The sequence below is a fragment of the Oryx dammah genome, unplaced genomic scaffold (assembly GCF_014754425.2).
Source record: "Oryx dammah isolate SB20612 unplaced genomic scaffold, SCBI_Odam_1.1 HiC_scaffold_25, whole genome shotgun sequence".
Classification (NCBI taxonomy): domain Eukaryota; kingdom Metazoa; phylum Chordata; class Mammalia; order Artiodactyla; family Bovidae; genus Oryx; species Oryx dammah.
In genome coordinates, this window is record NW_024070209.1 from 105,459,999 (window position 1) to 105,487,995 (window position 27,997).

General features: G+C 49.6%; 1 protein-coding gene across 2 annotated transcripts in view; it reads left to right on the forward strand.

The window, feature by feature from the left end:
- CACNA1B (calcium voltage-gated channel subunit alpha1 B) overlaps positions 1-27,997 on the forward strand; it is a 209,669-nt gene that overhangs the window by 114,753 nt on the left and 66,919 nt on the right. For both annotated transcript variants that reach the window (XM_040225675.1, XM_040225676.1), the window contains exons 18-20: positions 2,206-2,312; positions 8,906-9,685; positions 10,572-10,789. In XM_040225675.1, coding sequence (XP_040081609.1) covers positions 2,206-2,312; positions 8,906-9,685; positions 10,572-10,789 — 1,105 coding nt within the window. The remainder of the gene's footprint in view (positions 1-2,205; positions 2,313-8,905; positions 9,686-10,571; positions 10,790-27,997) is intronic.

Below are 27,997 nucleotides of genomic sequence, written 5' to 3' on the forward strand. Positions count from 1 at the left end.
CAGTCATCCCGCACCCCTGAGCCGGTGGGAGATGTGATCACACGCGTCTCCCTCCGGATGATGAAGCTTACTATCATGCTGTCTGTCCCGGACGGTGCAGGCCGCCCGCCGTTGCAGCCTCAGGTCGGCGCTTTGACAAGCCTGGCTGCTGGCGTGAAGGGGCTGTGGTTCGGAGGCCTGAGGACGCTCTGACCCTCACGGGCTCGCGCCTGCTGTCAGTGTGCGTGTGCCTGGGTGCACACCTGTGTGTCTGTCTGTGCGCTCGCCCCCACTGTCCCTGACAGCCACCCACTCAGTCCTGCACGTCCCAAGACTCTTAACACTGCCCCTGCTCTGGGGCTTGACTGGGGTCTCCCCTGGGAAGCTGGGCTCTGGGCGTCTCTGCAGGCTGCAGAGACTCTGGTGTCTATGTGCTCCTGGCCCTGCCTCCCCACCTGGCCCCCTGGGAAGAATGTTCCCCCAGGGGCTCATGGGTACGCCCGCCTCTGCCTGCTTGACTGGGCTGGGCTATGCCTCTGGGTCTGGACTCCTCCCTTCCTCTGAGGGTTGGGAATCCCCCTGGCCTGCCTAGTAGGGCTGTCAGTCGGTTGGACTGAATCTCGCAATCCAGGAGCGGCTGGAGAGTGGCCCAAGCCCCTGGCTGGGGGGGACTGGTGCAGCCACAGAGCTCTTCTGGCGTCAGGATTTCTGGAGCCCCGTGAACCAGGGGTGCTCAGCAGCCTTGGTGATCTGGCACCAGCTGTCCTGAGCTTGAGGTCAAATCTCTCACTGCCCCTTCAGGGTTGTCAGTGGGAGGACATACTGACAGGCTGTGTCCTGGGGCCCTGTGTCCGTGCCTGGACTCCCTGGGTGGTGGCCCCTTTGGACAGACTGCCCTAACTCAGGGGTCCTCTCCCTTTCGGAGGCGGAAGTGGAGGCCTGTTTGAGTCAGGCTCTGGGCACTCCTGGGCTGGCCAAGGGTCCCGAAGAGTGGGGCTTGGTGCTCCCTCCTTTGTGCTCCCACTAATACCCGGCGGTGTCACTTGTTTTTTGAAGTGGAAATGAACTCACGTCAAGTTTGTAGAACAGCCACTGGAGTGACTTGAGGGCCGTGAGCCAGGGTGGAGCCTGGAGCTGGAGGAGGGGCGTCCCTCGGGGGCTTTGTGGTGGGCCTAGTTCTGCTGCCCTCTTGGCCCTGAAGCCGGAAGCTCTCTTCTCTATGGTGGGAAATGTACAGACAGCTCACAGGGGCTTAGTTGCCATTACTGTGCCCCTAAAAGCAAATTCAAGGATGTTTGGGATGTGTTGGGAGTGCCAGCTTCCAGAGGAGCCAGGTGGGCCTGGGGTTGGGGTCACGAGGGAAATAAGGGTGGTCCCAGGGGTGCAGCTGGGCCACACAGAGGCTGGTGGGCCTGTAGACTCAGCCCAGAGCTCTCAGCCTAGAGATCTGAGGAGCAGAACATTTTGGTTTTGCCTGGTGACGTGGGCTCGGGGCTGGAGCGTCCGTCCTCCTCTGCGTGGAGTGGACAGAGGTGGGCCAAGGCGTCTGCTCAGGTGTCACACGTCGGCCCAGAGGCAGAGAGCCTCAGGGCTCTTCTCCAGGAGCTCACTGAGGAATGCAACCCATGGTCAGGCACAGTCACCGCCAGGGATAGGTGGTCGGGTGTGACGTGGTAGGTCCGGGTGGAGAAGCTCTGAGGTTTTGGGGTGGCCCTGCTAGACACTCCTGGGGAGGGCTCCCGTGGGTGGTGCTGAGGGGCACCTGGGCTCAGGGCGGCCAGCTGCCCCTTGCGCTGGCTCACTGCTCTGGGGCAGAGACGGGCTTCGTTCCAGTGAGACAACTGCTGGGGGTAGGCAGGAGGGGGAGCAGGTGGGAATAGAGAGGTGGGTTTGCATTTCACCAGAATGAGAGTGACACGCAGGAATGTGTTCCTGGGCTGGAGCTCCAGAGCGGTACTGTCAGCGGTGAGCATGTGGGGAAGGGTGCTGACTGGGAACTGTCGCCTGCAGAGATGGGCATAGCAGGGGTGTCTGGAGCCTGGGTGGGTCGTGCTGAGGCAGGAGCCAGCTGTCTGGCCTGTGGCTTAGAGGGCGGGAAGGACTCAGAGGCTCTAGGAGGAAGAGCTGGTGGCGCGAGAGGAGGTCAGGTGGGGCTGAGGCTTCTGTGGAGTCTCAAAGTGGACAGAGCACTCTCAGCTAGCTACACTTTTCTGTCTGTCCAAACAGGACGAAGAGGAGATGGAAGAAGCGGCCAATCAGAAGCTTGCTCTGCAGAAGGCGAAAGAAGTGGCGGAAGTCAGCCCCATGTCTGCCGCGAACATCTCCATTGCCGCGTAAGGCTCCAGGAGTGGGTCACGGGGTGGTGGCAGGGCTGCTGCAGAGCCCAGCTCCTCCTGGGGATTCTAGGGAGGGGCCCTGCCTTGACGGGAGCCTCTCAGGACACAGCCCTCCCCAGGAGCTGAGATGGGCCTTTGAGCAAAGAGACCACCAGGTAGAGCCTCTGGCTTCTCCCTGCTGGGATGAGAGCAAGGTGTTGGCAGTGCTGTGGGTGGGGGTGGCCTGCTGAAGGCGGTCCCCCTGGGCAGTCTTGGGCGGCTCCAAGGAATTAGTCTGACTTAGGCTCAGTTTTTCATAAATGTGCTTTGTGAGGCGAAAGATTCAACATGGTACTTCAGCAGCCCAAGAGTCTTAGCACAGTTTCCCAAAGTACCTTTGAGATTTTGGTGTTGGGACAGAGGTCAAGAGGTGGCCTCTCTGACGAGAGGAGGTCAGGTGGGGCTGAGACTTCTGTGGAGGCTCCAGGCACGTTGCAGGAGCACCGCTGCTGTGCTGTGGGCTTCAGAGTTGGGGCAGAGCGCCCAGCCCAGGGCCGGGAGCTGCAGTGCCCAGGGGAGCTTGGCTCCCGGGAGGAGGCAGGAAAGTCTGGCCCCGTGTCTGGTCACTGGGTGACTGCAAGAGAGCACAGGAAGGTTGGGGCCAGACTGAGTCCACCGGGAGCTCCAGTCTTGCCTCCAGCCCCACGCTCACCACCCTCCCAGCCCCTCGGGCTCCCGGGGCTGACCCATGGGCCCTTGCTCTGCAGCTGCGCCCCTCTGCTGTGCTGACTGAGGTCAGAGGGCTGGGGCAGCCTCAGGCCCTTCCATGGTGAGGCAGGCGTCAGTGCTGAGAGCTCTGGCGGGGGGAGGGGGGTGAGTCTCTGGAAGTGTGCACATGCGTGGGTGAGGTTCATCTTAGCAGCTCGGTCTCACTTGGAAGCCACAGGGCCATGGCCTGTTTTCTAGGAGGGCACTTGCAGAGGTCCTGTCTCTAAGGTGACCAGAGGTGGTGGCCTGTGTGGGAGAAGAAGCAAAGGGAGGTCCCAGGCCCTGGGAGTGAAGGCAGGGGGCAGGGCCTGCAGGGCGTGAAGGCAGGGTGGGGGGGTGCAGGGCCTGCAGGGAGCCAGGCAGGACACAGCTGCCCCCGCTCCAGCAGCTGCTGGGGCCTCGGTGCCCAGTTGTCCTGGAGTCTTGTCTGGCCAGTGCACCTGCTCTGTCTGCTTGGTCCTGGGCTTCCAGTGACCTTGGGGACTTCCTGTCACAGCCTCTTCTCCCAAACTGTGCACGCCGCAGGCAGTCTGCATGGAGGACGTGGTGGTGGCTGTGCAGTGTATTCGCGTGGGCCTTGTGTGGTTTCTGTGTGCCGTTTGCCTTCATGCTTCTCTGGAGGGGACTGTGATGTCCTGCGTCCTCTGCTGCTGGCCAGGGCTACCCGCTCCTTGGGAATGTGCGGCAGGGCGTCCACCCCCACCTGGGCAGAGACCCCAGAGAGGTGGGGCCCCCCGCACAGCCACAGGGAGCTTGTCCGGACACCAGAAAGGGAGGGCTGGACGCTCTTCCTGTTTCTCCGCCCCCGCCCTGTTCAGGATGCTGCTGTGTAGGAACCAGGCTGTGGCCCTGTGTCCCCAGGGCCTGGGGGACACTTGGTGCTCCCCTCACAGCAGGCCCTGAGCTCGGCACCGACCTGTCCACGCCGCGGCCAACCTGGGGTGTGTCCAGGAGCTGGCCCCTGGGTCCTCCTGTGGGTTCTGCAGGCCCGCCCAGGATGCAGCTCTGGGTCCTCAGCCCACTTCTGATGCACGTACAGGGGCTCTGATGTGACCCCCGAGGTCCCATTTCCTGGAGGAGGTCTGGCCTCAGGCATGGGGGTGGTGGTGAGGCCGCTGTGCGTGGCTGTTCATTTTCCTCTGTCCGCTGAGGCATCTGACGGCGGGGCGTCCATCTGTCCGTCTGCCCGGCTCTCTGCTCCGCTGGCAGCACCAGCCTCTCACGGCCACTTCTCTGTCTGAGCTGCTGAGGTGGGGGGACAGGGTGTCCCCCGCCAAGCCTGCTCCCCAAGCTGTGCTGTGTGGCTTGTGCGATGGGGCCTGGCGAGATGCGCTCTGTGGGCCTCGGGTGCTTGGGGCAGTTTTAGGGTCTCTGATGTTTGAAGGGCTCCGTGGACCTTGCCTGAGACTCTGCGCCGGCCCCTCCTGGGGGGATGCCCGAGTCACTCGAGCCTCCGTGGGACCCCGGTGTGTGTGGCCGCAGGGGACAGTCTTCTCAGGCTCCTTGGAGGGGGGACACTCAGGCCGACATGGTCGTCCAAGTTCTCGGCTGCCTCAGGAGTGCTGCTGCCCGTGGTCCCTCCTGCACACGTGTTCACACTCACACCCACTCTTGATGTCCACAGTCTCAGTCACACTCACACACATTCACAAGTTCACACACTCGGTCATGCACACTGCTGTGCTCACTCTCTTGGACACATGTGCCTCTCTGCATGCAGGGTCAGCAGGCCCGTGAGTAGTTTTGAGCTTCTCACATGTTTGTCGACTCAGCCTTGAGAAGGCAGAGTTGGGTACCCGCCTGGTCCTCCCCTGGGGAAGCTACCTTGCAGGGAAATGACTGTAAAGAGATCTCTGGTTTCTCTCTATTGATTTCGGAAAAGCTTCTAGAAAGACACTCAAGGGAAGATGGGCTGGTGATGGAACCTGTTTGCCCCTGGGAAGGGTGGTAGTGAGTGGGAGGTAATGACTCAGAGCCTGGGCAGCCTTGGCTGGGGGCCAAGCACAGTGGTCAGGAAGCAGGGCCCAGGCAAGGCCACAAGCAGGTAAGGCCCCTGTGTCAGCCATCTCTGCTCCGTCTTGAAGGGGTTAGTGGTCCCCAGCGTTGGGGGATGGAGGCACCAGGTCCAACAGCGGAGGGCTGTTGAGAATTGCAGGGCAGGAGGTGCCTGCTCTTTCCGGCCCTGCTGCCCTTCCAGGGGCAGTGGGCACAGAGCTGGGTTGGTTGGCTCAAGGTGACCTTCCTGCCCTCCAGCCATGGTGGTTGCTGCCGTGCTGGGCGTGCGCGCTCTCTCAGGTTCTCCTTTATCCCGAGGTCTCGGCTGGTGTCGCTCTGACAGAAGCGCCCCTGGCCTCCTGCCTGGATGCACGCCGAGCCTCTGTCCTGACCCGGTGCGGCTCTCGCGGCTCTGGCGTCTCTCAGAACTCTCTCTGGTGGTCTCACTCCTGTTCTGTTCTGTTTTTTGCATGTGCAGTTTTGTAAAGCAAACTCGAGGTACTGTATCTCGCAGCTCATCTGTCTCCAGCGTAAACTCACCGTGAGTCTCTCTGCTACAATTTCCATCTGTGGCTTCATGACAACTACACGCCAGCACCTTTGCCCCTAACTCTGCTTTCCCACTTCAAGTCATTCGCTTCAGGGGTCAGCTCCAGGACCACCCCCTGCGCCCCGCTGGGGACACAGGCGCGCGTCCTGGCGCCCTCACATCCTGCTCAGCCCGCTCTCGGGACCAGGCTCTCCGAGCTCAGCCCCCGCTCCTCTCCTGGTCTGTCCTCTCTGCTGTCTGCCCGTGCGGTCACTCTGGCATCTTGAGCAGGCCTGTATTTCCTGAGGTGACCACCACGGGGAGCCGCCGGGCTGTCTCCTTGCAGCTCCCGTGAAGTAGAGGGTCCTCAGGGGCTCAGGGCATCTGTGGGGCCCTCCTGCTCCACCTGCCTTACCTGGGAGAGGACGCCTCTGTGATCCGTAGGAAGTTCTAGCGAGAGCAGAGCTGCTGCCTGTTTGCAAGGCTGCAGAGACAGGGAGAGCCTGAGGTGGGGCCACAGGAGAACTGAGGGGGCCCCGCTGGGGGGGGGACACCAGTCTGACCGTCCCCAGGGGCTCTTCCTGCAGGTGAGAAGTCCCTGGGGGTGGCCAGGTGCCCTCTCTGTGCCCTGGTGCTGACTGGCGCTGCTGGGGTCCCTGAGCTCCATCCCCCTGTTGCTGGGCAGCACAGAGCTGGGCTTGGGGCGGCACAGGAACGCAGAGCTGCTGGTTGTTGGGCCCCAGACGTCCACAGGGTAAGAGGCTGGGATCCAAATGATTGACTCCAGCGCTGCACCTGGGCTGCTTCTGCTTGTCACAGCTAGGGGTGACTGAGGGGTGACAGCTTCCTCAGTGCAGAGACCTCAAAGCAGGGCCATGCCACAGAGGCTCCTTCTGAGTCCTGTCAGCACGTGGCTGAACTCAGCTCTGCAGGCAAGCCGGGCTGGAACGTGGTGGGGCGGCTCCTCCCTGGGCCTCCTTCAGGGAGGCCTTTGCCTGGGTCTGAGCCGCCTGCCACTCTGCACGGGGGGTCTCTTGTCCGTCCTGAGCTGCTTGGGAACTAGGTGGAGAGGCATGGGGTGGGAGGCTTACTGGCCACAGTGTGCCGTGTGTCGGGCAGAGCAGGCACAGAGAGGCCCGCAGGCAGCACCTCAGCAAGGCTCAGACCCAGAGGCACGTCCAGAGAGGCAGCCATGCCGCATGCTGGGTGGGCACAGGTAGTCTCAGGGGGCGGAGGCCCAGAGTGGCAGCAGTCCAGCGGGGGCGGGGCTGGGAAGTTATGCAGGGAGCCTGGACGCACTCTCTAGTCCAGCAGGCAACCCGCCTCTTCATGGACTTGAGCTGGTTCCTGGGTGGGACAGAGCTGTGTCTGAGGGTAAGGGTGAGGGCAGAGCCATTCCTCCTGAGCCACCACGTGTCCCCATTATCTTCACTGCCTGCCTGTTTGTGTTCTGACAGATGGCACAGGTCCCAGGGCTCATGGCTGCATCTGAGCAGGCCACCACCTGCTGCCCATATGGCTCAGAGTCCAGGGCCATCTCCGGCTGCTGGGCTGATGAGGAGGCTGACCAGTGGCTGGCTGTCAGCCCTCGTGGCCTCCTGCACCCAGGGAACGCCCCCTGGCGGCTGTTGTCCACTGGATAAGGTTCAGGCTTGTTCAGAGTCGGACCCTTTGTTTTGATGCCAGCTGGGGATGGGGAGGTCCCCGGGGTCTCTGGGTTGAAGCCAAAGAAAGATAAGGTGGTCTGTTGCGAGGTGGCCTCGGGAACGGGGCAGTGGGTCAGGGCTTGGGGGGCAGCTAAGGTGTGGTCGGCAGATGGCGGAGAGGCCAGCAGTTGTCCCTCAGGCGTCTCCTGCCTGCCCTCCTGCTGGGCCCCCAGGGACAGACAGCAGGCTCTGCTGCTCTCATACTCCCGGGAGCTCCCCTGGAGACGGCTCCCCACCCTGAACCTGGACTAAGCCCACAAAGGGCAGGACTAGTGTGGTGCTCTGTGGCCGCAGCCCAGAGCCGGGGTGGGGCCTGTCCAGCCCGGCCCTCAGGGCCCTCGGGTGGTGGCTCTCTGCGGTGCTGTCCGTGCAGCTGGAGTCTGGCCAAGGCCTCACATCTCCTTCAGACACTCTTTCCCTCTTGTCCTTGCATGCGTCCGGTCCTGGCTCCGTCAGTGACTTGCTGTGGACCTTGTGGGTCACAGCTCTGTGCTCAGTGTGCCGTGGGGACAAGAGGTGGCCGTGAGGGCTGGCAGAGGTGGCCAGATGCCATGGCCGTCCTTGTCCTGTGCTGCCCCTGCTGCCCCAGGGGGTTCCAGGAACCTCCAGAGGGGAAGGACAAGACTGGCCTCTGAGGCAGTTTCCACTTGGCCAAGGTGGTATTGGGGTCACCAACTCTGGGGTCTTGTCTAGTGAAAATTGCAGAATGCCAAGGGCTTCCATGCACCCTGGGCTGTGGACTGCCCCCCGCCCCCGTGATCATGTGGGTGAGCTTGGCAGGTGGCCGTCAGGGCCTTCAGGAGCCTGTGCTGTGAGGGCTGAGCCCGGGCCACAGCCCATTCCTGGGGCCAGAGAGCTCGCGGCCTCTGTGGGGCCAAGAGAGAGGGGGCACTGGTGACTGCAGAGGGGGGTGTCCAGCCCCAGACCTGACGCTGGGTTGCTGGGCATTCAGCAAATGGCCATTGAGCTCCGTGGCAGCTGCCCAAATGGGTCTGACCAGCTCAGGGAGAGTGCCTGCCGGACTCCTGAGGGCCAGCTGTCCCAGGGCCCCTCACTCCCTGGGCCACTCTCCCCTCTGCTCCTGATGACCCGCCTCTTCTTGAGCTCCCTCTCAAACACCCTCTGTGCGCTCCTGGCCAGTGACTCTCCTGGAGGAGAGATGGAGAAGCCCCTCCTTAGGCAGCTCCCAGCCAGTCCCGCTCCATCTGGACGCTGCCCTCCGCCTTGCCCCATTTTGGCCTTCCTGGCAGGGGGCCCACCTGCCCGAGAAGCCCGTCTGCCACCTCACGCTAGTGCCTGCCATTCCCACTGCCCTGCATCCCTTGTGCCCTCCGGCCTGGGGCCCCCACCTCAGGTGAGGCTCTCACAGTCTGTGGGCTCCCCCGCAAGGGGCACGGGGATGAGGTCTGTTGCCCCGGGTGTATCTGCCACCGACTCAGCCCATCCACTCTGCTGGGCTGGCCAGGACTCCTGCCGCCTTCTTCCCTCCTCTCGCCCTGCGTCCCTGCGTCCTCTGCCATCCGTCCATCGCTCTGTGTCCATCAGTGGCTTCCCCTGTGAAGCAGAGAGGTGGGAGGCAGCGCAGGGGGCTCACAGGGGCGGTTTCCCCACAGCAGGCAGCAGAACGCGGCCAAGGCGCGCTCGGTGTGGGAGCAGCGGGCCAGCCAGCTGCGGCTGCAGAACCTGCGGGCCAGCTGTGAAGCGCTGTATAGCGAGATGGACCCCGAGGAGCGGCTGCGCTTCGCCACGTCCCGCCACCTGCGGCCCGACATGAAGACGCACCTGGACCGGCCGCTCGTGGTGGAGCCAGGACGGGATGGGGCGCGGGGGCCCGCGGGGGGCAAGGCCCGGCCCGAGGGCGGGGAGGCCGGCGAGGCTGCCGACCCGCCGCGCAGGCACCACCGGCACCGCGACAGGGACAGGGACAAGGCCGCAGCCCCGGCGGGCGAGCCGGACAGGGCGGACGCCCCGAAGGCGGAGGGCGGGGACCCGGCGGCCCGGGAGGAGCGGGCGCGCCCGCGCCGCAGCCGCAGCAAGGAGGCCGCGGGCCCCCGCGAGGCCAGGAGCGAGCGAGGCCGCGGGCCGGGCCCGGACGGCGGCCGGCGCCACCACCGGCGGGGCTCCCCGGAGGAGGCCGCGGAGCGCGAGCCCCGGCGCCACCGCGCGCACCGGCACGCGCCGGAGCCGAGCAGGGAGGGCGCGCCCGGGAGCAAGGGCGAGCGGCGAGCGCGGCACCGCGGCGGCCCCCGGGCCGGCCCCCGGGAGGCCGAGAGCGGCGAGGAGCCTGCCCGGAGGCACCGAGCGCGACACAAGGCGCCGCCCGCACTCGAGGAGGCGGAGAAGGAGGCCGAGGCGGACGACAGGGACAAGGAGCCCCGAAACCACCAGCCCAGGTGAGTCGGCGCGGGGCGCGGCCCCGGGAGGGCACAGTCCGCCTTGTTGGTGCTGTGTGAGAAATGCTTTCACCCGCGTGCTGGGGAGCTTGGCTCAGGGAAATTTAGCCTAGTCTCAGGTGCCCAGGGGCAAGGGAGGCTTAGGGCAAAATCGTTGGGACTGGTTTGGAACAGGAAGACTTGGAAAGAACAAGGTGACCCAGAGAGAAGAGGAAAACGGGGACCACTGCGAAGGAAGGAGGATCAGGAGAGCCCGGGGGGCGGGGGGCGGGGGGGGGGACCTGAGGAGGCCCCCAGGCTAACGGTGTGACGGAAGGGGCTGGGCTGTGTGCCTCTGACGGAAAGGACCTCGCCCTATTCCCTCCCCAGGCCAGCCAGCCTGGCCCCTGGCTAGGACAGGATTCCCAGGGTGACTGTGAGAGCCTGGGGGTAACAGGGGCTGCTAGGCTGAGACCAGCAATCTCCACACTTGCCAACAGGTCACAGACCACCCAGAACTCTCATAGTCAGAGGCTGCAGCTCAGGATCAGCCCCACCTAGGCAATGTCTTCGTTGGCAGAGCTCTGTGCGTGGCCCTGGTGGGGCCCCAGGTAGGGTGGCTTAGGGTAACATCCTCTTCCAGGCCTCCTCATTCTGCCAACAGTTCTGTTACATACACATAATGTGATGTCAGCCATGCCTGGCCTTTTGCCAGGGAAAAACAGGCGAGTCAGCTGCAACCCTACCTTTCAGATCCCCAAACACAGAATGTTTAGGATGATAAAAATCAGAACAGAGGAGGTGGTCAGGGATTTATTTGATCAGGATAGGGGTTTAAGAAGCTGGGTTTTGCAGATAGAACAGGAGTTTGGGGCTGCATTGCTCTGATGAGCGTCATTGGTTGCAGGGAGTCGCACTGTGACCTGGAGGCCAGTGTGGTGACTGGTGTGGGCCCTGTCCATGCCCTGCCCAGCACCTGCCTAGAGAAGGTGGAAGAACAGCCAGAGGACGCAGACAATCAGCGGAACGTTACTCGCATGGGCAGTCAGCCCTCGGATCTGAGCACCGCTGTGCATATTCCAGTGACGCTGACCGGGCCCCCCGGGGAGACCACGGTTGTTCCCAGTGAGTATCTCCCCACAGCAGCTGGGCAGCGGCCCCCTTGTGTGGGCCCAGTTTGTGCTCCTTCTCCCTCTCCTGCTCCGCAGCGGCCACCTGGGGACAGAGCTTGCCTCTGAATTGCTCTCAGCTGAGAGTCTTTGTTGTCGGCATCTGTGCCTCCATGTCCCTTTGCTTTCCAGGGCCCCAGAAGAGCACCGTCACTGTTACATGTCACTTAAGCCTTAGTCTCCTCCCTTCCAAAAATATTTGCAAGTTCCCAGGTAAGTGCCAGGCCTGGTGTTAGTGCAGAGGCCCAGCAGGAGGGAGCGTGACTGGCTGTCCTCATGGGGCCCAGAGTCTCGTCGGGAAGACAGACCACAGCGTGGTTACAGCTCTTCACAGTCGCACCGATGCTGCCAGGGACTGTGGCCACAGACCACACTGAGGTTGGGAGTTAGCAAGGGAGACGAGGGGGTCTCGGGGTGGTGGTCTTCCGTGCTGCATGGTCCCTGCTCTGCGGTCCCTCCCGGGCCTTTGCTTGAGGTCCTGAAGGAATGGTGGTTCCACAACTGACCATGTTCAGGCACTGAGGGCACAGGATAATAAAAATGTCAACCTCCCGGTTTCAAAGACTAGCCCCTCACACTATGCGCAAGTGCACCGGTGTTTCCTGAGCACCAAGAATAGAGAAAACATTCCCGGGGGCAGAGCTGACGTGCAATTCCAGATGAAGGTATAGTCGCAGGCAGACCCAGATGCTGCCACCTGCCTGCGCGTGTGCAGACCTGTCCACACACAGGCGCAAGCACACACGTGCTCTCACCTGGGGTGCTCTCACCTGGGGTGCTCTCACCTGGGGTGCTCTCACCTGGGGCCGGTGGACCCGGGCCCTGTGCCGGCTGTGACAGTGTGGTTGCATGCTCTGGCTGCTGAGCCTTCCCTTCCTCATTGCTTCCTTGGAAGAAAGCTTTCCCTGGTCCCTTGTGTTGTCTCACCTCCCAAGGTGGTAGTGTGTGTGTTTTCCCAGACTCCCAAAATGAGCCCCTGGGTATGATTCTTTCTGGATTAGCTTGAGGGTCCCACCTGGCTTTTGTCCACAGAAACCTAGGTGTGGCCCCTGCTCCCTAACTCCGGCAACCGCTGATCTTTTTTTTTTTTTTTTTTACTGTGTCTGTCATTTGCCTTTTCCAGAATGTCATATAGTTGGAATTGTATAGTATGTAGCCTCTTCAAATTGGCTTCTTTCACTTACCATGTTCATTTAAGGTTTCTCCGTGTCTTTTCATGACTTGGTAGCTCATTTCTTTTTTGTGCTGAATAATATTTGGTTGTTGGGGTGGACCACAGTTTATTTATCCATCCATCTGTTGAAGGACACCTTGGTTGTTTGGAAAATTGGCCGTATAGTTGGAATCATACAGTATGTGACCTCTCCAGATTGACTTCTTTCACTTACCAGCATGCAGTTTAAGGATTCTCTCTGTCTTCTCATGGCCTGATAGCTCATTTTTTTTTGCAGTGCTGAAGAACATTCCATTATTTTATTATTCAGGGCTTCCCAGGTGGCTCAGCTGGTGAAGAATCCGCCTGCAATGCGGGAGACCTGGGTTCAGCCCTGGGTTGGGAAGATCCCCTGGAGAAGGGAACGGCTTCCCACTCCAGTATTCTGGCCTGGAGAATCCCATGGACTGTATAGCCCACGGGGTTGCAAAGAGTCAGACATGACTGAGCGACTTTCACTTCATTTCAGCGTTCCATTATCTGGATGCACCTTAGTTTATCCATTCAGCTACTTGAGAACATCTTGGCTGCCTCCAAATTTTGGCAATATGAGTAAAGCTGCTTTAAACATCTGTGTGTACATTTTTGTGTGGACATAAATTTTTAGCTCCTTTGGGTAAGTACTAAAGAGAACGATGGTTGGTTCATATGGCAAGAATATATTTAGTTTTGAAGAAACCACAAAACTGGCTGTACCATTTTGCATTCCCACCAGCAGTGAATGAGAATCTCTGCTGCTCCACATTTTGACAGCATTTGGTGTGGCTAGTGTTCCAGAATTTGGCCATTCTAATTGGTGTGCAGTGGTATCAGATTGTGTTAATTTTCATGTCCTCGATATCATTTGCTGTGGAACATCTTCGTATGCTTACCTACCCTCTATATCTTCTTTTGTGAGATGTCTGTTAAGGTCTGTTGCCCATATTTTATTCAGGTAGTTATTTTTATTGTTGCGTTTTAGGAGTTCTTTGTATATTTTAAATAACAGTCTTTTATCTGATGTGTCTTTTGCAAACATTTTCTCTCAATTTGTTGCCTGTTTTCTCATTCTGTTGATGTCTTTTATAGAGCAGAAGTTGTTAATTATCTCCTAGGAATGTTATTGGAAAATATCCTGATGCTAGGAAAGACTGAGGGCAAGAGGAGAAGGGAGCAACAGAGCATGAGATGATTGGATGGCATCACTGACTCCAGGAGATAGTGAAGTCTGCAGTCCATGGGAAGCCTGTCCTTCACTATCTCCTGGAGTTTGCTGAAACTCATGTCTACTGAGTCAGTGATGCCATCCAATCACCTCATCCTCTGTTTCCCCCTTCTCCTCTTGCCCTCAATCTTTCCCTGGTAGCTCAACTGGTAAAGAATCTGCCTGCAATGTAGGAGACCCCAGTTTGATTCTTGGGTCGGGAAGATCCCCTGGAGAAGGGATGAGCTCCCCACTCCAGTATTCTTGGGCTTCCCCGGTGGCTCAGACGGTAAAGAATCTGCCTGCAATGCGGGAGACCTGGGTTTGATCCCTGGGTTGGGAAGATCCCCTGGAGAAGGGAGTGGCAACCCTTTCAGTAATCTTGCCTGGAGAATCCCCATGGACAGAGGAACCTGGTGGGCTACAATCCATGGATTGCGAAGAGTTGGACAAGACTGAGCGACTAAGCACAGGGAAGTCTGGCATGCTGCAGTTCTTGGGGTTGTAGAGTCAGACAGGATTTAGCAACTGCACAGCAACAGGAGTGTTATAATTTTGCATTTCGTGTTTAGGCCTCTGAGCCATTTTGGGTTAATTTTTGGAAAGGGTGGAAAAATCTCTCTAGATTCTCTTTTTTTATCTTGCGTGTGGATGTCCAGTTGTTCCAGCACCATTTATTGACCAGGCTTTGTTCCGTTGTGTTGACTGTAACTTGTGGGAGTCTGTTTCTAGGCTCTTTTCTGCTCTGGTGATCTGTCAGCTCATTCTGCACGAGGACCACACTGTTTGTCACCATGGCTGTGTAGTGAGTCTTGGGCTTCCCTAGTGGCTCAGAGGGTAAAGCGTCTGCCTGCAATGCAGGAGACCTGGGTTCGGTCCCTGGGTTGGGAAGATCCCCTGGAGAAGGGAATGGCAGCCCACTCCAGAAGTTGGGTAATGCTGACCCTCTAACTTTGGTCTTCTTCGATATTAAACTGTTGGCTATTCTGAGTCTTTTACATCACCTGATAAAACTCTAGAATCACTTTGCTGATACGCTTGAAACAACTTGTTGGGATTTTTATTGAGATTGCCTTGAATCTATAGATCAAGTTGGAAAGAACTGGCAACTTGACAATATTGAATGCTTCCATCCATGAACAAGGAATGCCTCTCCATTTACTTAGCTCTTTTATTTAATTCATTGGCGTTTATAGTTTTCCTCATAGGGGAAAACTTGTATCTATTTTGTTAGATTTATACTTAAGTATTTCATTTGAGGGGATGCTAATGTGCATACTGTTGTGTTTGTAATTTTAAATTCCACTTGTCCATTGTTGTGTATATAGGACTTTTGTATGTTAACTTTGTATCCTGAAACCTTGCAGGAACTTTTTTTGATTCTTTCAGATTTTCTAAATAGATGATCAAGTCATCTGCTAACAAATACAGGTGTTTTTTTTTTTTTTAGTCTTACTTACCAATCTGTAAACTTTTTATTGCCTTTTTTTTTTTTCCTTATTGTGTTAGCGAGGACTTCCAGTATGTTGTTGAAAAGGATTGGTGAGAGGGGGACATCTTCTCCTTGTATGTGATCTTTTTAAGATAGCTTTGAATTTCTTACCATTAAGTATGACGTTAGCTGTAAGGTTTTTGGTACATATTCTTTATAAAGTTGAGGAAATCCCCCCTATTCCAATTTACTGAGAGTTTGTATGATGACTAGGTATCGGCTTTGTCAAATGCCTTTTATTTTTCTCTGTACTTGTTGATGTGAGCGTATGATTTTTCTTTTTTAGTTTGTTGATGTGATGGATTCTATTAATTGATTTTTGATTCTTGGATCAGTCTCTCATACCTGGGATTAATTCCACTTGGTTGTGGTATATAATTCTTTTTATACTTTTTTGGATTTGATTTGCTAATGTTTTGTTTGAGAATTTTTAATCTATATTCATGGGAGATAGTGGTGTATAGTTTCCTTGTGATGTCTTGACTGGTTTTAGTATCAGGGTAAAATGCTGGCCTTCTAGAATTTGTTCAGATTTGCTTCTATCTTCTGAAAGAGAGTGTAGGGAATGGCCATGATTTCTTTCTTAGGTATTTTGTAGAACTCACTAGTGAACCCATCTGGGCCTGGTGCTTTCTGTTTTAGATGGTAATTATTGATTCAATGTTGCACTTTAATAGCTATAAATGTTTTTAAATTATCTATTTTTTCTCGTGTGAGTTTTGGCAGATTGCATCCTTCCAAGGAATTAGCTCATTTCACAGTTTATCAAATTTGTGGGCATAGAGTTGTTCACAGTATTAATTTATTATCCTTTTAATGTCCATGGGATCAGTAGTGATGTCTCCTCTTTTATTTCTGATGTTAGAAATTTTTGTTTTCCCTCTTTTATCTTAGCCTGGCTAGAGGCTTATCATTGTTATTAATCCTTTCAAGGAACCAGCTTTTGGTTTCATTAATACTCTCTACTGCTTTCAGTTTCATTGATTTCTGCTCTAATTCTCATTGTTTCTTTTCTTCTGCTTCCTCTGGATTGGAATTCCTCTTCTTTTCCTAGTTTCCTAAGGTGGAAGCTAAATCATTGATTTTGGATGTTTATTTCCTAATGTAGCTATAGCTATAAATGAAGCTATAAATCAGTGCTATAAATCTCCTTCTATCCAACAAACTTTGTCAACATTGTGTTTTCATTTTCATTTAGTTATAAATATCTTACAGTTTCTCTTGGAATTTCTTCTTTGACTCATATGTTATCTAGAAGTATGCTATTTAATTTTTGTATACTTTGAGAATTATCTTTCTGTTATCACTTTCTAGTTTACTTCATTGTGGTCTGAAAACAGACTTTTTGCCCACTTTTTAATTAGGTTGTTTTCTAATTGTTGACTTTTTAGAGTTCTTTGAATAATTTTAATATAAGACCTTTATCAGATATGTGATTTGCAAATATTTTTTCCCAGTTAGTGGCTTTTCATTTGCTTGATGTTTGGTGTTTTTGATTGTTACTCACATGGGAGGGTTAACTTGGTCTCTGTTATAACTTCTGCTAGAAGCAGAATTTTAGGCTATTGACTTTTATATGTTAATTTTGTGTCCTACTACTTTTCTGAATCCTCAAATTGTTCATTAGTTTTAGCATTGATTGTCTTCCCCCCCCCCGCCAAGAATATTATATAAAACTTTGCAGTACAGTTCTAACTATTCCTTTCTAAATCTTAGGTGTTCCTTCCTTGCTTTTTCTTTCTTTTCTGCTGCCTGGTTGCACCAGCTAATACACTAACATTGGAGTTAGTGGGTCCCCTTACCTTGTTTCTGCCTACCTAAGTAAGATTATAGTTTTGGGCTTGAGAGATGTGTGTGTGTGTGTGTGTGTGTGTGTATAAAGTCATGCTATAGTATTCATTAAATTCTATTTCAGTAAGTATTCTTTTATCTGAAATAGATGTTGAATTTTGTTGAAGGCCTTTTCAGCATCCATAGAGATCATATAGTCTCTGCTTACATGTGGGGATTTATAGCAAAAAGCTTTCAGATCTTGAACTGTCTTTGCAATAGTACAAAAAACTACACTAGGTCATCATCATTATTTTATATGTGCTGTTGGACTTTGTTTGATTATACTTTTTGGAGAACTTTTGGATCGGTATTGAGATGTGTTCTGCAACTTTCCTACGTTATGTTCGAGTGTCATAAGGTTTTGGTATTAATGCTACATAGTTATTTCTTGTTTAACCTCACTAATCCATTCCTAAAAATCAAATGTTGTACTTGGAGTCCAATTTCCCATTATTTTAAGTGGGAAAATTTAAAGTCCTATAAAAACTTTAATGTATTATAATTGGTTGTACTCAAAATCCCCAACCAATTTCTTAAAATAGAACTCAAGCACAGTTAATCACTGAAAAGTAAAAACTATCATATTAGTACATGAAACACTTAATATATTGTTTCCTGATGATGACAGTTGAAATAGCTGTTAACAAGCAGTAGCTCTGGACACCTCCTTCAGTGAAACTCACACTTTTTCCAAACATCCACACATGATTCTAATAGCTAACCAACTGACTTTGGAATCATGCCTGAAGGTTTTCCCTCACATTAAAAGAAAATGTTTTGCATTCAGGGATTTATACATTTTTCCTACATAAACATCAGTCAAGAAAAAACCTCAACAACATTGTAATGAGAGATACATATATTCTCCTGAAGTGTGAGTATTATATTGGGTTGGCCAGAAAGTTTATTTGAGTTTTTCCATTGATTTTACTTTTTGGCCAACCCAATAATGGACAGAAGTGCCTGGCAGCCTACAGTTCATGAACACATGGACATCACCAGATGGTCAACATAGAAATCAGATTGATTATATTCTTTGCAGCCAAAGATGGAGAAGCTCTATACAGTCAACAAAAACAAGACCAGCAGCTGACTGTGGCTCAGATCATGAACTCCTTATTACCAAATTCAGACTTAAATTGAAGAGTGTAGGGAAAACCACTAGACCATTCAGGTATGACCTAAATCAAATCCCTTATGATTATCTGATAGATAGAGTGCCTGATGAACTATGGAATGAGGTTCGTGACACTGTACAGGAGACAGGGATCAAGACCATCCCCATGGGAAAGAAATGTAAAAAAGCAAAATGGCTGCCTGAGGAGGCCTTACAAATAGCTGTAAAAAGAAGAGAGGCGAAAAGCAAAGGAGAAAAGGAAAGATATAAGCATCTGAATGCAGAGTTCCAAAGAATACCAAGAAGAGATAAGAAAGCCTTCTTCAGCAATCAATGCAAAGAAATAGAGGAAAACAACAGAATGGGAAAGACTAGAGATCTCTTCAAGAAAATTAGAGATACCAAGGGAACATTTCATGCAAAGATGGGCTCGATAAAGGACAGAAATTGTATGGACCTCACAGAAGCAGAAGATATTAAGAAGAGGTGGCAAGAATACACAGAAGAACTGTACAAAAAAGATCTTCATGACCCGGATAATCATGATGGTGTGATTACTCATCTAGAGCCAGACATCGTGGAATGTGAAGTCAAGTGGGCCTTAGAAAGCATCACTACAAACAAAGCTAGTAGAGGTGATGCAATTCCAGTTGAGCTGTTTCAAATCCTGAAAGATGATGCTGTGAAAGTGCTGCACTCAATATACCAGCAAATTTGGAACACTCAGCAGTGGCCACAGGACTGGAAAAGGTCAGTTTTCATTCCAATCCCAAAGAAAGGCAATGCCAAAGAATGCTCAAACTACCACACAATTGCACTCATCTCACATGCTAGTAAAGTAATGCTCAAAATTCTCCAAGCCAGGCTTCAGCAATACATGAACCGTGAACTTCCAGATGTTCAAGCTGGTTTTAGAAAAGGCAGAGGAACCAGAGATCAAATTGCCAACATGCGCTGGATCATGGAAAAAGCAAGAGAGTTCCAGAAAAACATCTATTTCTGCTTTATTGACTATGCCAAAGCCTTTGACTGTGTGGATCACAATAAACTGTGGAAAATTCTGAAAGAGATGGGAATACCAGACCACCTCACCTGCTTCTTGAGAAATCTGTATGCAGGTCAGGAAGCAACAGTTAGAACTGGACATGGAACAACAGACTGGTTCCAAATAGGAAAAGGAGTCCGTCAAGGCTGTATATTGTCACCCTGCTTATTTAACTTCTATGCAGAGTACATCATGAGAAACACTGGACTGGAAGAAACACAAGCTGGAGTCAAGATTGCCGGGAGAAATATCAATAACCTCAGACATGCAGATGACACCACCCTTATGGCAGAAAGTGAAGAGGAACTAAAAAGCCTCTTGATGAAAGTGAAAGAGGAGAGTGAAAAAGTTGGCTTAAAGCTCAACATTCAGAAAACGAAGATCATGGCATCTGGTCCCATCACTTCATGGGAAATAGATGGGGAAACAGTGGAAACAGTGTCAGACTTTATTTTTTTGGGCTCCAAAATCATTGCTGATGGTGACTGCAGCCATGAAATTAAGACGCTTACTCCTTGGAAGAAAAGTTATGACCAACCTAGATAGCATATTGAAAAGCAGAGACATTACTTTGCTGATTAAGGTCCGCCTAGTCAAGGCTATGGTTTTTCCTGTGGTCATGTATGGATGTGAGGGTTGGACTGTGAAGAAGGCTGAGTGCTGAAGAATTGATGCTTTTGAACTGTGGTGTTGGAGAAGACTCTTGAGGGTCTCTTGGACGGCAAGGAGATCCAACCAGTCCATCCTAAAGGAGATCAGTCCTGGGTGTTCTTTGGAAGGCATGATGCTAAAGCTGAAACTCCAGCACTTTGGCCACCTCATGCGAAGAGTTGACTCACTGGAAAAGACTCTGATGCTGGGAGGGATTGGGGGCATGAGGAGAAGGGGACGACAGAGGATGAGATGGCTGGATGGCATCACTGACTTGATAAACGTGACTCTGAGTGAACTCCGGGAGTTGGTGATGGACAGGGAGGCCTGGCGTGCTGTGATTCGTGGGGTCGCAAAGAGTTGGACACGACTGAGCGACTGAACTGGACTGAGCTGAGCGACTAAGCAATAGCAGCAATACGAGTAAGAGGTGATCTGCTGGGAAATGCTCCTGGAGGAGGTGTTCTGTGGATATACCTACTGCTGCTGCTGCTGCTAAGTCACTTCAGTCGTGTCCGACTCTGTGCGACCCCATAGACGGCAGCCCACCAGGCTCCCCCATCCCTGGGATTCTCCAGGCAAGAACACTGGAGTGGGCTGCCATTTCCTTCTCCAATGCAGGAAAGTGAAAAGTGAAAGTGAAGTCAGTCAGTCGTGTCTGACTCTTTGCGACCCCGTGGACTGCAGCCCACCAGGCTCCTCTGCCCATGGGGTTTTCCAGGCAAGAGTACTGGAGTGGGTTGCCATTTCCTTCTCCAGGATATACCTATTATTGATCGGTAAAAACAATTAGAATGTTTGATTCTATTTATTTTCTGGGATAGTTTAAGTAGCATTAGGATTACTTGGTCTTTAAAGATTTTGTATAATTCCTTTGTGAAGTCATCTGGGTTTGTTTTTTGTTGTTGGACAGCCCTTTGATAATTTATCTGCCTCTGAATAGATATTGGTCTATTTAAACTTTTTTTAAAATCTCCTAAGATCAATGTGGTAAATTATAATTTCCTTAGAAACGATCATTTTATTTTAGGTTTTCCAGTGTATTTACATGGATACAAAGAAGTGGCTTCAGTTTTTAAAACAGTTTCCTCTGGTTCAGTGTTTTTTTCCCTCTTCTCATTTTTTATCCTGTATATTTTGTATTTTCTCCTTTTTCTTGATTAAAATAGTAGTTTATAAATTTTGTGGATTTTTATAAACAGAACAGCATCTTTATTAGTTCTACTAATATTGTGTTTTCAATCATTTTTTTTTCTAATTTTATTCTCATTCTTTCCCTCCTGCTGCCATTTTGTTTTACTTGGTCATTCTTTCCTACCTTCTTCAGCTGGAGGCTCTGTGTATTTCAGTCTTTGGTTTCTACTGTATGGTTAGTTTCTAGCGTATGGTTATTTAGGGCTGGGAATTCTCTGATTTCTAATTTAATTGTCTCCTATAGCTTCTGATGTTTGGTGCTTTCCTTTCCACCAGATTTCAGTTCAGTCACTCAGTTGTGTCCAACTCTTTGCGACCCCATTGCGGCACACCAGGCTTTCCTGTCCATCACAAACTCCCGGAGCTTACTCAAACTCATGTCCACTGAGTCGGTGATGCCATCCAACCATCTCACCCTCTGTCGTCCCCTTTTCCTCCTGCCTTCAGTCTTTCTCAGGGTCTTTTCTAGTGAGTCAGTTCTTCACATCAGGTGACCAAAGTATTGGAGTTTCAGCTTCAGCATCAGTCCTTCTGATGAATATTCAGGACTGATTTCCTTTAGGATGGACTGGATATTTACTATAAGGAATCAAGTACCCTGCAAATGGACAGCGTTGTTTCTCACTTTCTGATGTGTATGCCTTTTGTCTCCCCTCTTCCCTCACGCCGCTGGAAGTGACCTCCAGTGCTCGCTCCTGTCTTGTGGGAGGACGGAGCACTCAGCCTTTCACCACTAAGTATAACATTCATTGTAGGTCTCTTGTTTTTAAGATGTCCTTTCAAGTTGAGGAAATTCCCCTTTATCTTTTTTTTCCCCTAAGTTTTCATATTAAAGTGTTGAATTTTATCAAAGTTTCTGCCTCAGTTGATATGATCATGTGGTTTTTCTCCTGTAATATGGTAGTTTGCATTGATTGATTTTCAAGTTTTGACCTGCCTTGCATCCCTGGGATAAACTTGTGTATAATTACTTTATATATTGCTGATATCTGTTTGATAGTATTTTGTTAGAGAGTTTGGCCGTTGTATTTATGAGAAATATTGCTCTATAGTTTTCTTTTTTGTACTCTTTCTGATTTTGGTATCAGGATAACGCTGATTCTTAAAATGAATTGGACAGTATTTTTTAGGAGGAGATTGTGTAGAATTGCTGTTAATTAATTCTTTAGATGTTGGGAGAAATTTGCTGATGAAACATTTCTCTATTAGAATTTAAACATTACCCTTAATAGGGCTCTGTTTTCTAATCATATTGGGTGAGTGGCATTAGTTGGTGCTTTTGAAGGAACTGGCCCATTTTGTTTAAGTTGTTATGTATGTACAGTTGTTTGTGTTACTCAAGTTAGTCGGTCCTGTCCGACTCTTTGCAACCCCATGGACTGTAGCCGGCAGGCTCCTCTGTCCATGGGATTTTCCAGGCTAGAGTGCTGGAGTGGGGTGCCGTTTCCTTCTCCAGTAGCTGTCTGTAGTATTCCCTTTTCTTTTGATGTCATCAGGATCTGAAGTGACAGCTGTTGTCTCATTCTTGACATTGGTACTTTGTGTCTTGTCTCTTTTTGTTAGTCTTACTAAAATTTTATTTTATTTTATTGATCTTTTCAAAGAAATGGGTTCTTTTTTTAATTTACTTTTTTATTTGGGTGCACTGGACCTTAGTTGTGTCACTTGGCCTCTGGTCCCATGCCCAGGGGTCAGACTTGGGCCCCTGCATTTGGAACTTGGAACCTTAGCCCCTAGACCACCAGGGAAGTCCCCCAAATGGATTCTTATTTCATTTATTTTTCTCTATCGTTTTTCTTTTCCCAATTGCATTCAGTTTCTCCTCCCTGTTGTTTTATTCATCCTGTGTGCTCTGGGTTTACTTTGTTCTTTATTAGCATCCCGAGGTGGGAACCTAGATTAAGTATTTTCCTCTTTTCTAATGTAAACACTTAGTGTTGTAAATTTTCATCTGAGTATTGCTTTAGCTGTGTCTCACAGATTTTGATATGTCATCTTTACATTTTCAGTTTGGTTTTAAAAATTTCCAGATCAAATAACTATTTCTCTGTTTAGTTTTGGCAGTTTTTGTTCACGTATTTTCCAGCTCTGTTGTTGAGTACATACACATTTAGAATTTTGTCTTCTTGAAAAACTTGACCCTTTTATCATTGTGTAATATGTCTCTCTGTACCTGATAAATTTCTTTGCTTTGATATCTACTTTACTGATATAAATATACCCACTCTTGTTTTTTAATTAAATATTTCCACATAAGATATATATCTTTTTCATCTTTTTACTTTTAAACTAGCTATATATTTATATTTTAAGTTAGTTTCTCATAGCATATTATTGTGTCGTATTTTTCATCCACTCTGAGTTCTTTGTTTGGGGGAGGCATATTAGACAGTTTATGTTTAGTATAATTATATATATTATAGGTTACATATACTGTTGCTTATTGTTTATTTTTTCTATTTTTTATTTCTCTGGTTTCTTTCTCCTGCATTCATATGAGTTACTTGTATACATTTTAGAATTCCATTTTGATTTATCTAAAGTATTTTTGAGTGTGTCTCTTTGTATTGGTTTTTTGATGGTTCCTCTAAGTATTACATATATATAACTTGTCTCAGTCCACTAGGGTTGTCCTTTTATCAGTTGGAATGAAGTATAGAAATTTTGCCTCTCTTTTTCCTCCCCATGTATAATTACACATATATTTAAGTACATCAATGTATGTTATAATTTTTGCTTCACTGTCAAATGTAATTTAGAAAACTCAAGAGGAAAAGGAAAGTGTGCTGTATTTTCACTCTTTCTATTGTTCTTTATTTCTTCCTTCCTGATATTCCAATACTTCTTGTTTCATAGTTTACTTTCTGTTTGGAGGACCTTCCTTAGCCATTCTTTTAGGGTAGTTCTACAGGTGAAAATTCTCTTAGTTTTCCTTCATCTGAGAATGTCTTGATTTTCCTTTCATTCCTGAAGGATATTTTCATTGGGTATAGAATTCTGGGTTGACAGTTCTTTTTTTTTCAGCACTTGAAAACCGTGTGCCTCATCCTTCTGGCCTCCATGGTTTCTGATGAGAAATCCACTGTCATTCGAATTGTTTTCTTCCTGTAGGTAAGATGTTGTTTCTCTCTTGCTGCTTTCAAGATTTTTTTTCTTTATATTTCAGAAGTTTGATTATGATGTATTTTGGCATGAATTTCTTTAGGTTTATTCTGTTTGGGATTCACTCAGCTTCTTAAATTTGTAGGGTTTTGTCTTTTCGCCGATTTTGGAAATTTCTCATCCATATGTCTCTGAATGCGTCTTCAGCTCTGCCCCTTTCTCTTTTCTCTCCAGGACTCTGTTGGTGCGAACGGCAAATCCTCTGTTGTGGTCCCAAAGGTCCCTGAGGCTCTGTTTGCTTTTCTCAGTCTGCTTTCTCTCTGCTGTTCAGATTGAGTAACTTCCATCGTCTGTCCCCCAGTTCACTAGCTCTTTCGTCTGTGCCCTCCATTCTGCTGCTGAGCCTGTCTGTTAAGTCTCTACTTTCAGTTTCTATGGTTTCACTTCCAAAATTTATGTTTGGTTCTGTATTCTTCTGTTTCTTTCCTGAGGTGTTTTTCTCATTTGTTTTGAGTGTGTTTTTACATCTGTTGAAGTATTTTTATGATGGATGCTTTAACATCTGTGATATCTTGGTGTTTATTGATTATCTTTTCTCATTCGAGATTTTCCTGGTTCTTGGTATGAGAAGTGATATTTTGATTGAACCCTAGACATTTTGGTAGTATACGAGCCTCTGAATGTTATTTAAATCTTCTGTTTTTATTGGCCTGCTGTGATACCCTTCCAACAGGGAGAGGGTTGGGGAACTGCCCCATTATTGACAAATAGGGGTGAAATGCAAGTTCCTCACTCAGCCTTCATTGACACCTAGTGGGAGTGGGCTCCTTGTCTGCACTGGGAATTCTAGTTACCCCTGGGCCTCCACTGATCCCATCTTGTTTGAGAGAGGGGGGAGGCCTTGTTATGGCCCCCAGTATGGCCTCTACTGACACAGTAAGGGTTGGTCTCATTACCTCTGAGTGGTGGTAAAAGTATCGATTTTTCACAAAGATTCACTCTAGCCAATAAAGGGAAGGGGACCCTTTTTACCTCTGGAATTGAAGTCCAGGCTACATGAGTAATCTTTTCTGACATTGCATGATTTGGAAGTTTTATTATCACCACAGGGTGGGTATGAAAGTTCCTGCTTTCACACTTGGCTCACTTGGCTCTCTTGAGACCCACTTGGCTCTCTCTGATGCCACCTCCAAAGCAAAAATGGCTTTGGGATACCTCATTACAGACTGGTGAGGGTGGAGGTCTAGGCTTCCCACTGGCCTCTGCTCATTAATACTAGTGGAGGTAGGGCTGCAGTTTTTTTTTTCTGTGGTGTTAGTAGAGTGGCTTTGGCTGTGCGTTTCCCGCCTGGCTAGGCTGTGCCTCTCCTGACCCTGTTACTAGTGGGAGCTTTAAAAAGCCTTCCTATTGGCATTTCCCGCCTGGCTAGGCTATGCCTCTCCTGACCCTGTTGCTAGGGGGAGCTTTAGAAAGCTTTCCTATTGGCATTTCCTGCCTGGCTAGGCTGTGCCTCTCCTGACCCTGTTACTAGGGGGAGCTTTAAAAAGCTTTCCTACTGGCATTTCCTGCCTGGCTAGGCTGTGCCTCTCCTGACCCTGTTGCTAGGGGAGCTTTAGAAAGCTTTCCTGTTGGCATTTCCCACCTGGCTAGGCTGTGCCTCTCCTGACCCTGTTGCTAGGGGGAGCTTTAAAAAGCCTTCCTATTGGCATTTCCTGCCTGGCTAGGCTGTGCCTCTCCTGACCCTATTACGAGGGGGAGCTTTAAAAAGCTTGCCTATTGGCATTTCTGGGTTGTTGACTTCTCTAGAACCAAGGATATATGAGGCTTAAGGGAAAACCCAGAAAAGAAAACCTGTTGTTGTGTTGTTCTTCAGGTTCCAAGATCCCAGCAAGTCTGCCTCCTTCTTTCCACCTTTCAGAATCTTCTAGGTTTTCCTTATATGTGATGTCCAGGGTTTTTAGTTGTGCTCAGAGGATGAATGAAAGAAGGTACTTCTTTTCCATCTCTCAGAAAGCTGAAGTCTTTGAGTTAATTTTTACATATGGCACGAGGTAAGAAAGGGTTGAGGTTCTTATTACCCACCCCTGAACCGCCACTGATGTCCACTTGTTCCCCTACTGTTTGTTGAAAAGGCAGTCCTTTTCAATAGAATTACTTTGGTACTTTTGTCAAAAATCAGTTGACAGATGTTATTTCATTTCAGGAAAAATTTCTGGGGTTAAAGTTTTAAATGTTAATTACATTACATTGTTTTACTTTTGCTCTTCAGACGTTCCAGTTATTTAAATGTTGACTCTCCTTTGCCTGTCTGCTGTATAAATTTCTCTTTTACCCATCTGAAAATTCACTCTGTATTTCATGTTTTCTCTTGGCTCATTTCACTCTGAAATCCCTTTTCCCTTGCTATAATTTCAGTCATGTGTGTTTTCCCTTGGACTTACCTGTTGTCTCCTCATACTTTCTGAGATGATTTTGTTTTTCTCTGTAACTTTATTTCTCAGATGATTTTGTCTCCTTTTTCAGTTTCTCTCCTAAGTTCCTGTAGCTCTCATCTCATCTCATCTAATTGTCCACACATTTTTATTTTGAGCTTTTGAATTTGATTTGTGATGCTTTTTTCTTACCAACAACTGTTTGTTCAGTTACGTTTAGTTCACGTTGGAAAGTTTTTCTCTGCTGTGCAGTTGTGTTTTTGTGGAGTATTTTTACTACCTGAAAGGTTTTCATCCTCACTTTCTGTGTTCTTATCTAGAAGCTTTGTATGGATGTTGGGTTCATTTTTCTGATAGCGAGGAAGTATGTTACAATTTCTTGGACCAAAAATTACATGTGATTTTTGGAAGAGTAGGGGAGAGGTTTAGGCAGCTTAGTTGGTTTCTAGTTCAAGAACACTTTCTTCTGTCAGCACAATGAACCCGTTTTCTTCTCCAGTGGTGTCTAGTGGGGGGTGTTTCTCTAGTCTAACCCTCGATCTTCTCTGGAGGACCCTGGGTCTTGGACACTTGCTCCTCCTCTCCTTCCATCGCCGAGCCACTGCACTCACATCTCTCATTGTCTTCTCAAGTCTGCCACCTGCAGAGCTGCGTACTTCCAGGCCCTTCCTTTCGAGTCCCCAGAAGCCACACCCTGACCTAGCGGGTCCCAAACCTGTTCTAAGAGTTTCTCTCCCTGGGCAGGGAAGGGGTGGTGTGGGGCTTTTTTCCTGTGCGTGAACAAGCTGACGTTTCTGTGCTCAGCATCAGTAGGGCCCACCTCGCTCTCCCTTCTCCACGCGGTCCCGGCCTGCTTCTTCAGGTCAGCGTTTGCTTTCCCACTGACATGGACATTCAGGCTTGTAGTTTCCTTATTTCCTGTATGCTGGAGGCATGGATTGTGGATGATTTTACCACCTCTCCTTATCAACCGGATGGGTTGTGGAGCATGTAGAGAGAAATTTAAATTTGAGTGTGACTGTCTGCCAGTATCAGCAGGAACCAGCCTCTTTTTAGTTTCTGCTGGATTTGTAGCTATGGCCACATTACATTTCTAATTTTCTTTCTTCATTTTCTTCTTTCTGCCCTTCACTCCCTTCTTCCCTTCTTTCTTTACTCTTTCTCTCCTTCTCTTGATAAACTCTTTTTTTTCCCCTAGAGGTTTTCAATTTTAGTAGGTTACGAAAGTCTCAACTTTGGCGTTCTTACCCTTTTTATTGTATCTTTTCCGTGTCATTGATTTGTGTTCTTATTTATTATTTCTTTTTTTCTGCTTTCTTTGTCTTTACTGTAATCTCTTCCCCGCTTATTGGTTGAATACTCAGCTGTGACACAAGCTTTTCTACTTTGCTAGGGTGTTTAAGACTTAACTACCACTCTAAGAATTACTTTCATTTTATTTTACAAGCTATGAAACATCATATTTTTTACTTTTAAATCTTTTCCAAGTTTCATTATGATTTGATTCATTAGTTATTTATAAGTACAGTTTTGAATTTATAAATAGCAGAGATTTCTTTAAAATTTTCCTGTTGATTTCATTATTTTTTCCTGTATTTTATCACTCTTTGTATTTCAGGTCATCCATTTGGCTTTTTTCTTTCCTTCTGCATGAAGAACATTTTTTTCTGATATGTGTTACTAAGGTCTCATGGCAGTGAAGGGCTTCCCAGCTGCCACTAGTGGTAAAGAACCCGCCTGCCAGTGTAAGAAATGCAGGTTCAATCCCTGGGTCAGGAATATCCCCTGGAGTAGGAAATAGCAATTCTATTCAGTATTCTTGCCTGGAAAATCCCACGGGCAGAGGAGCCTAGCAGGTCACACTCCACGGGGCCGCAAAGAGTCGGACACGACTGAGCAGCG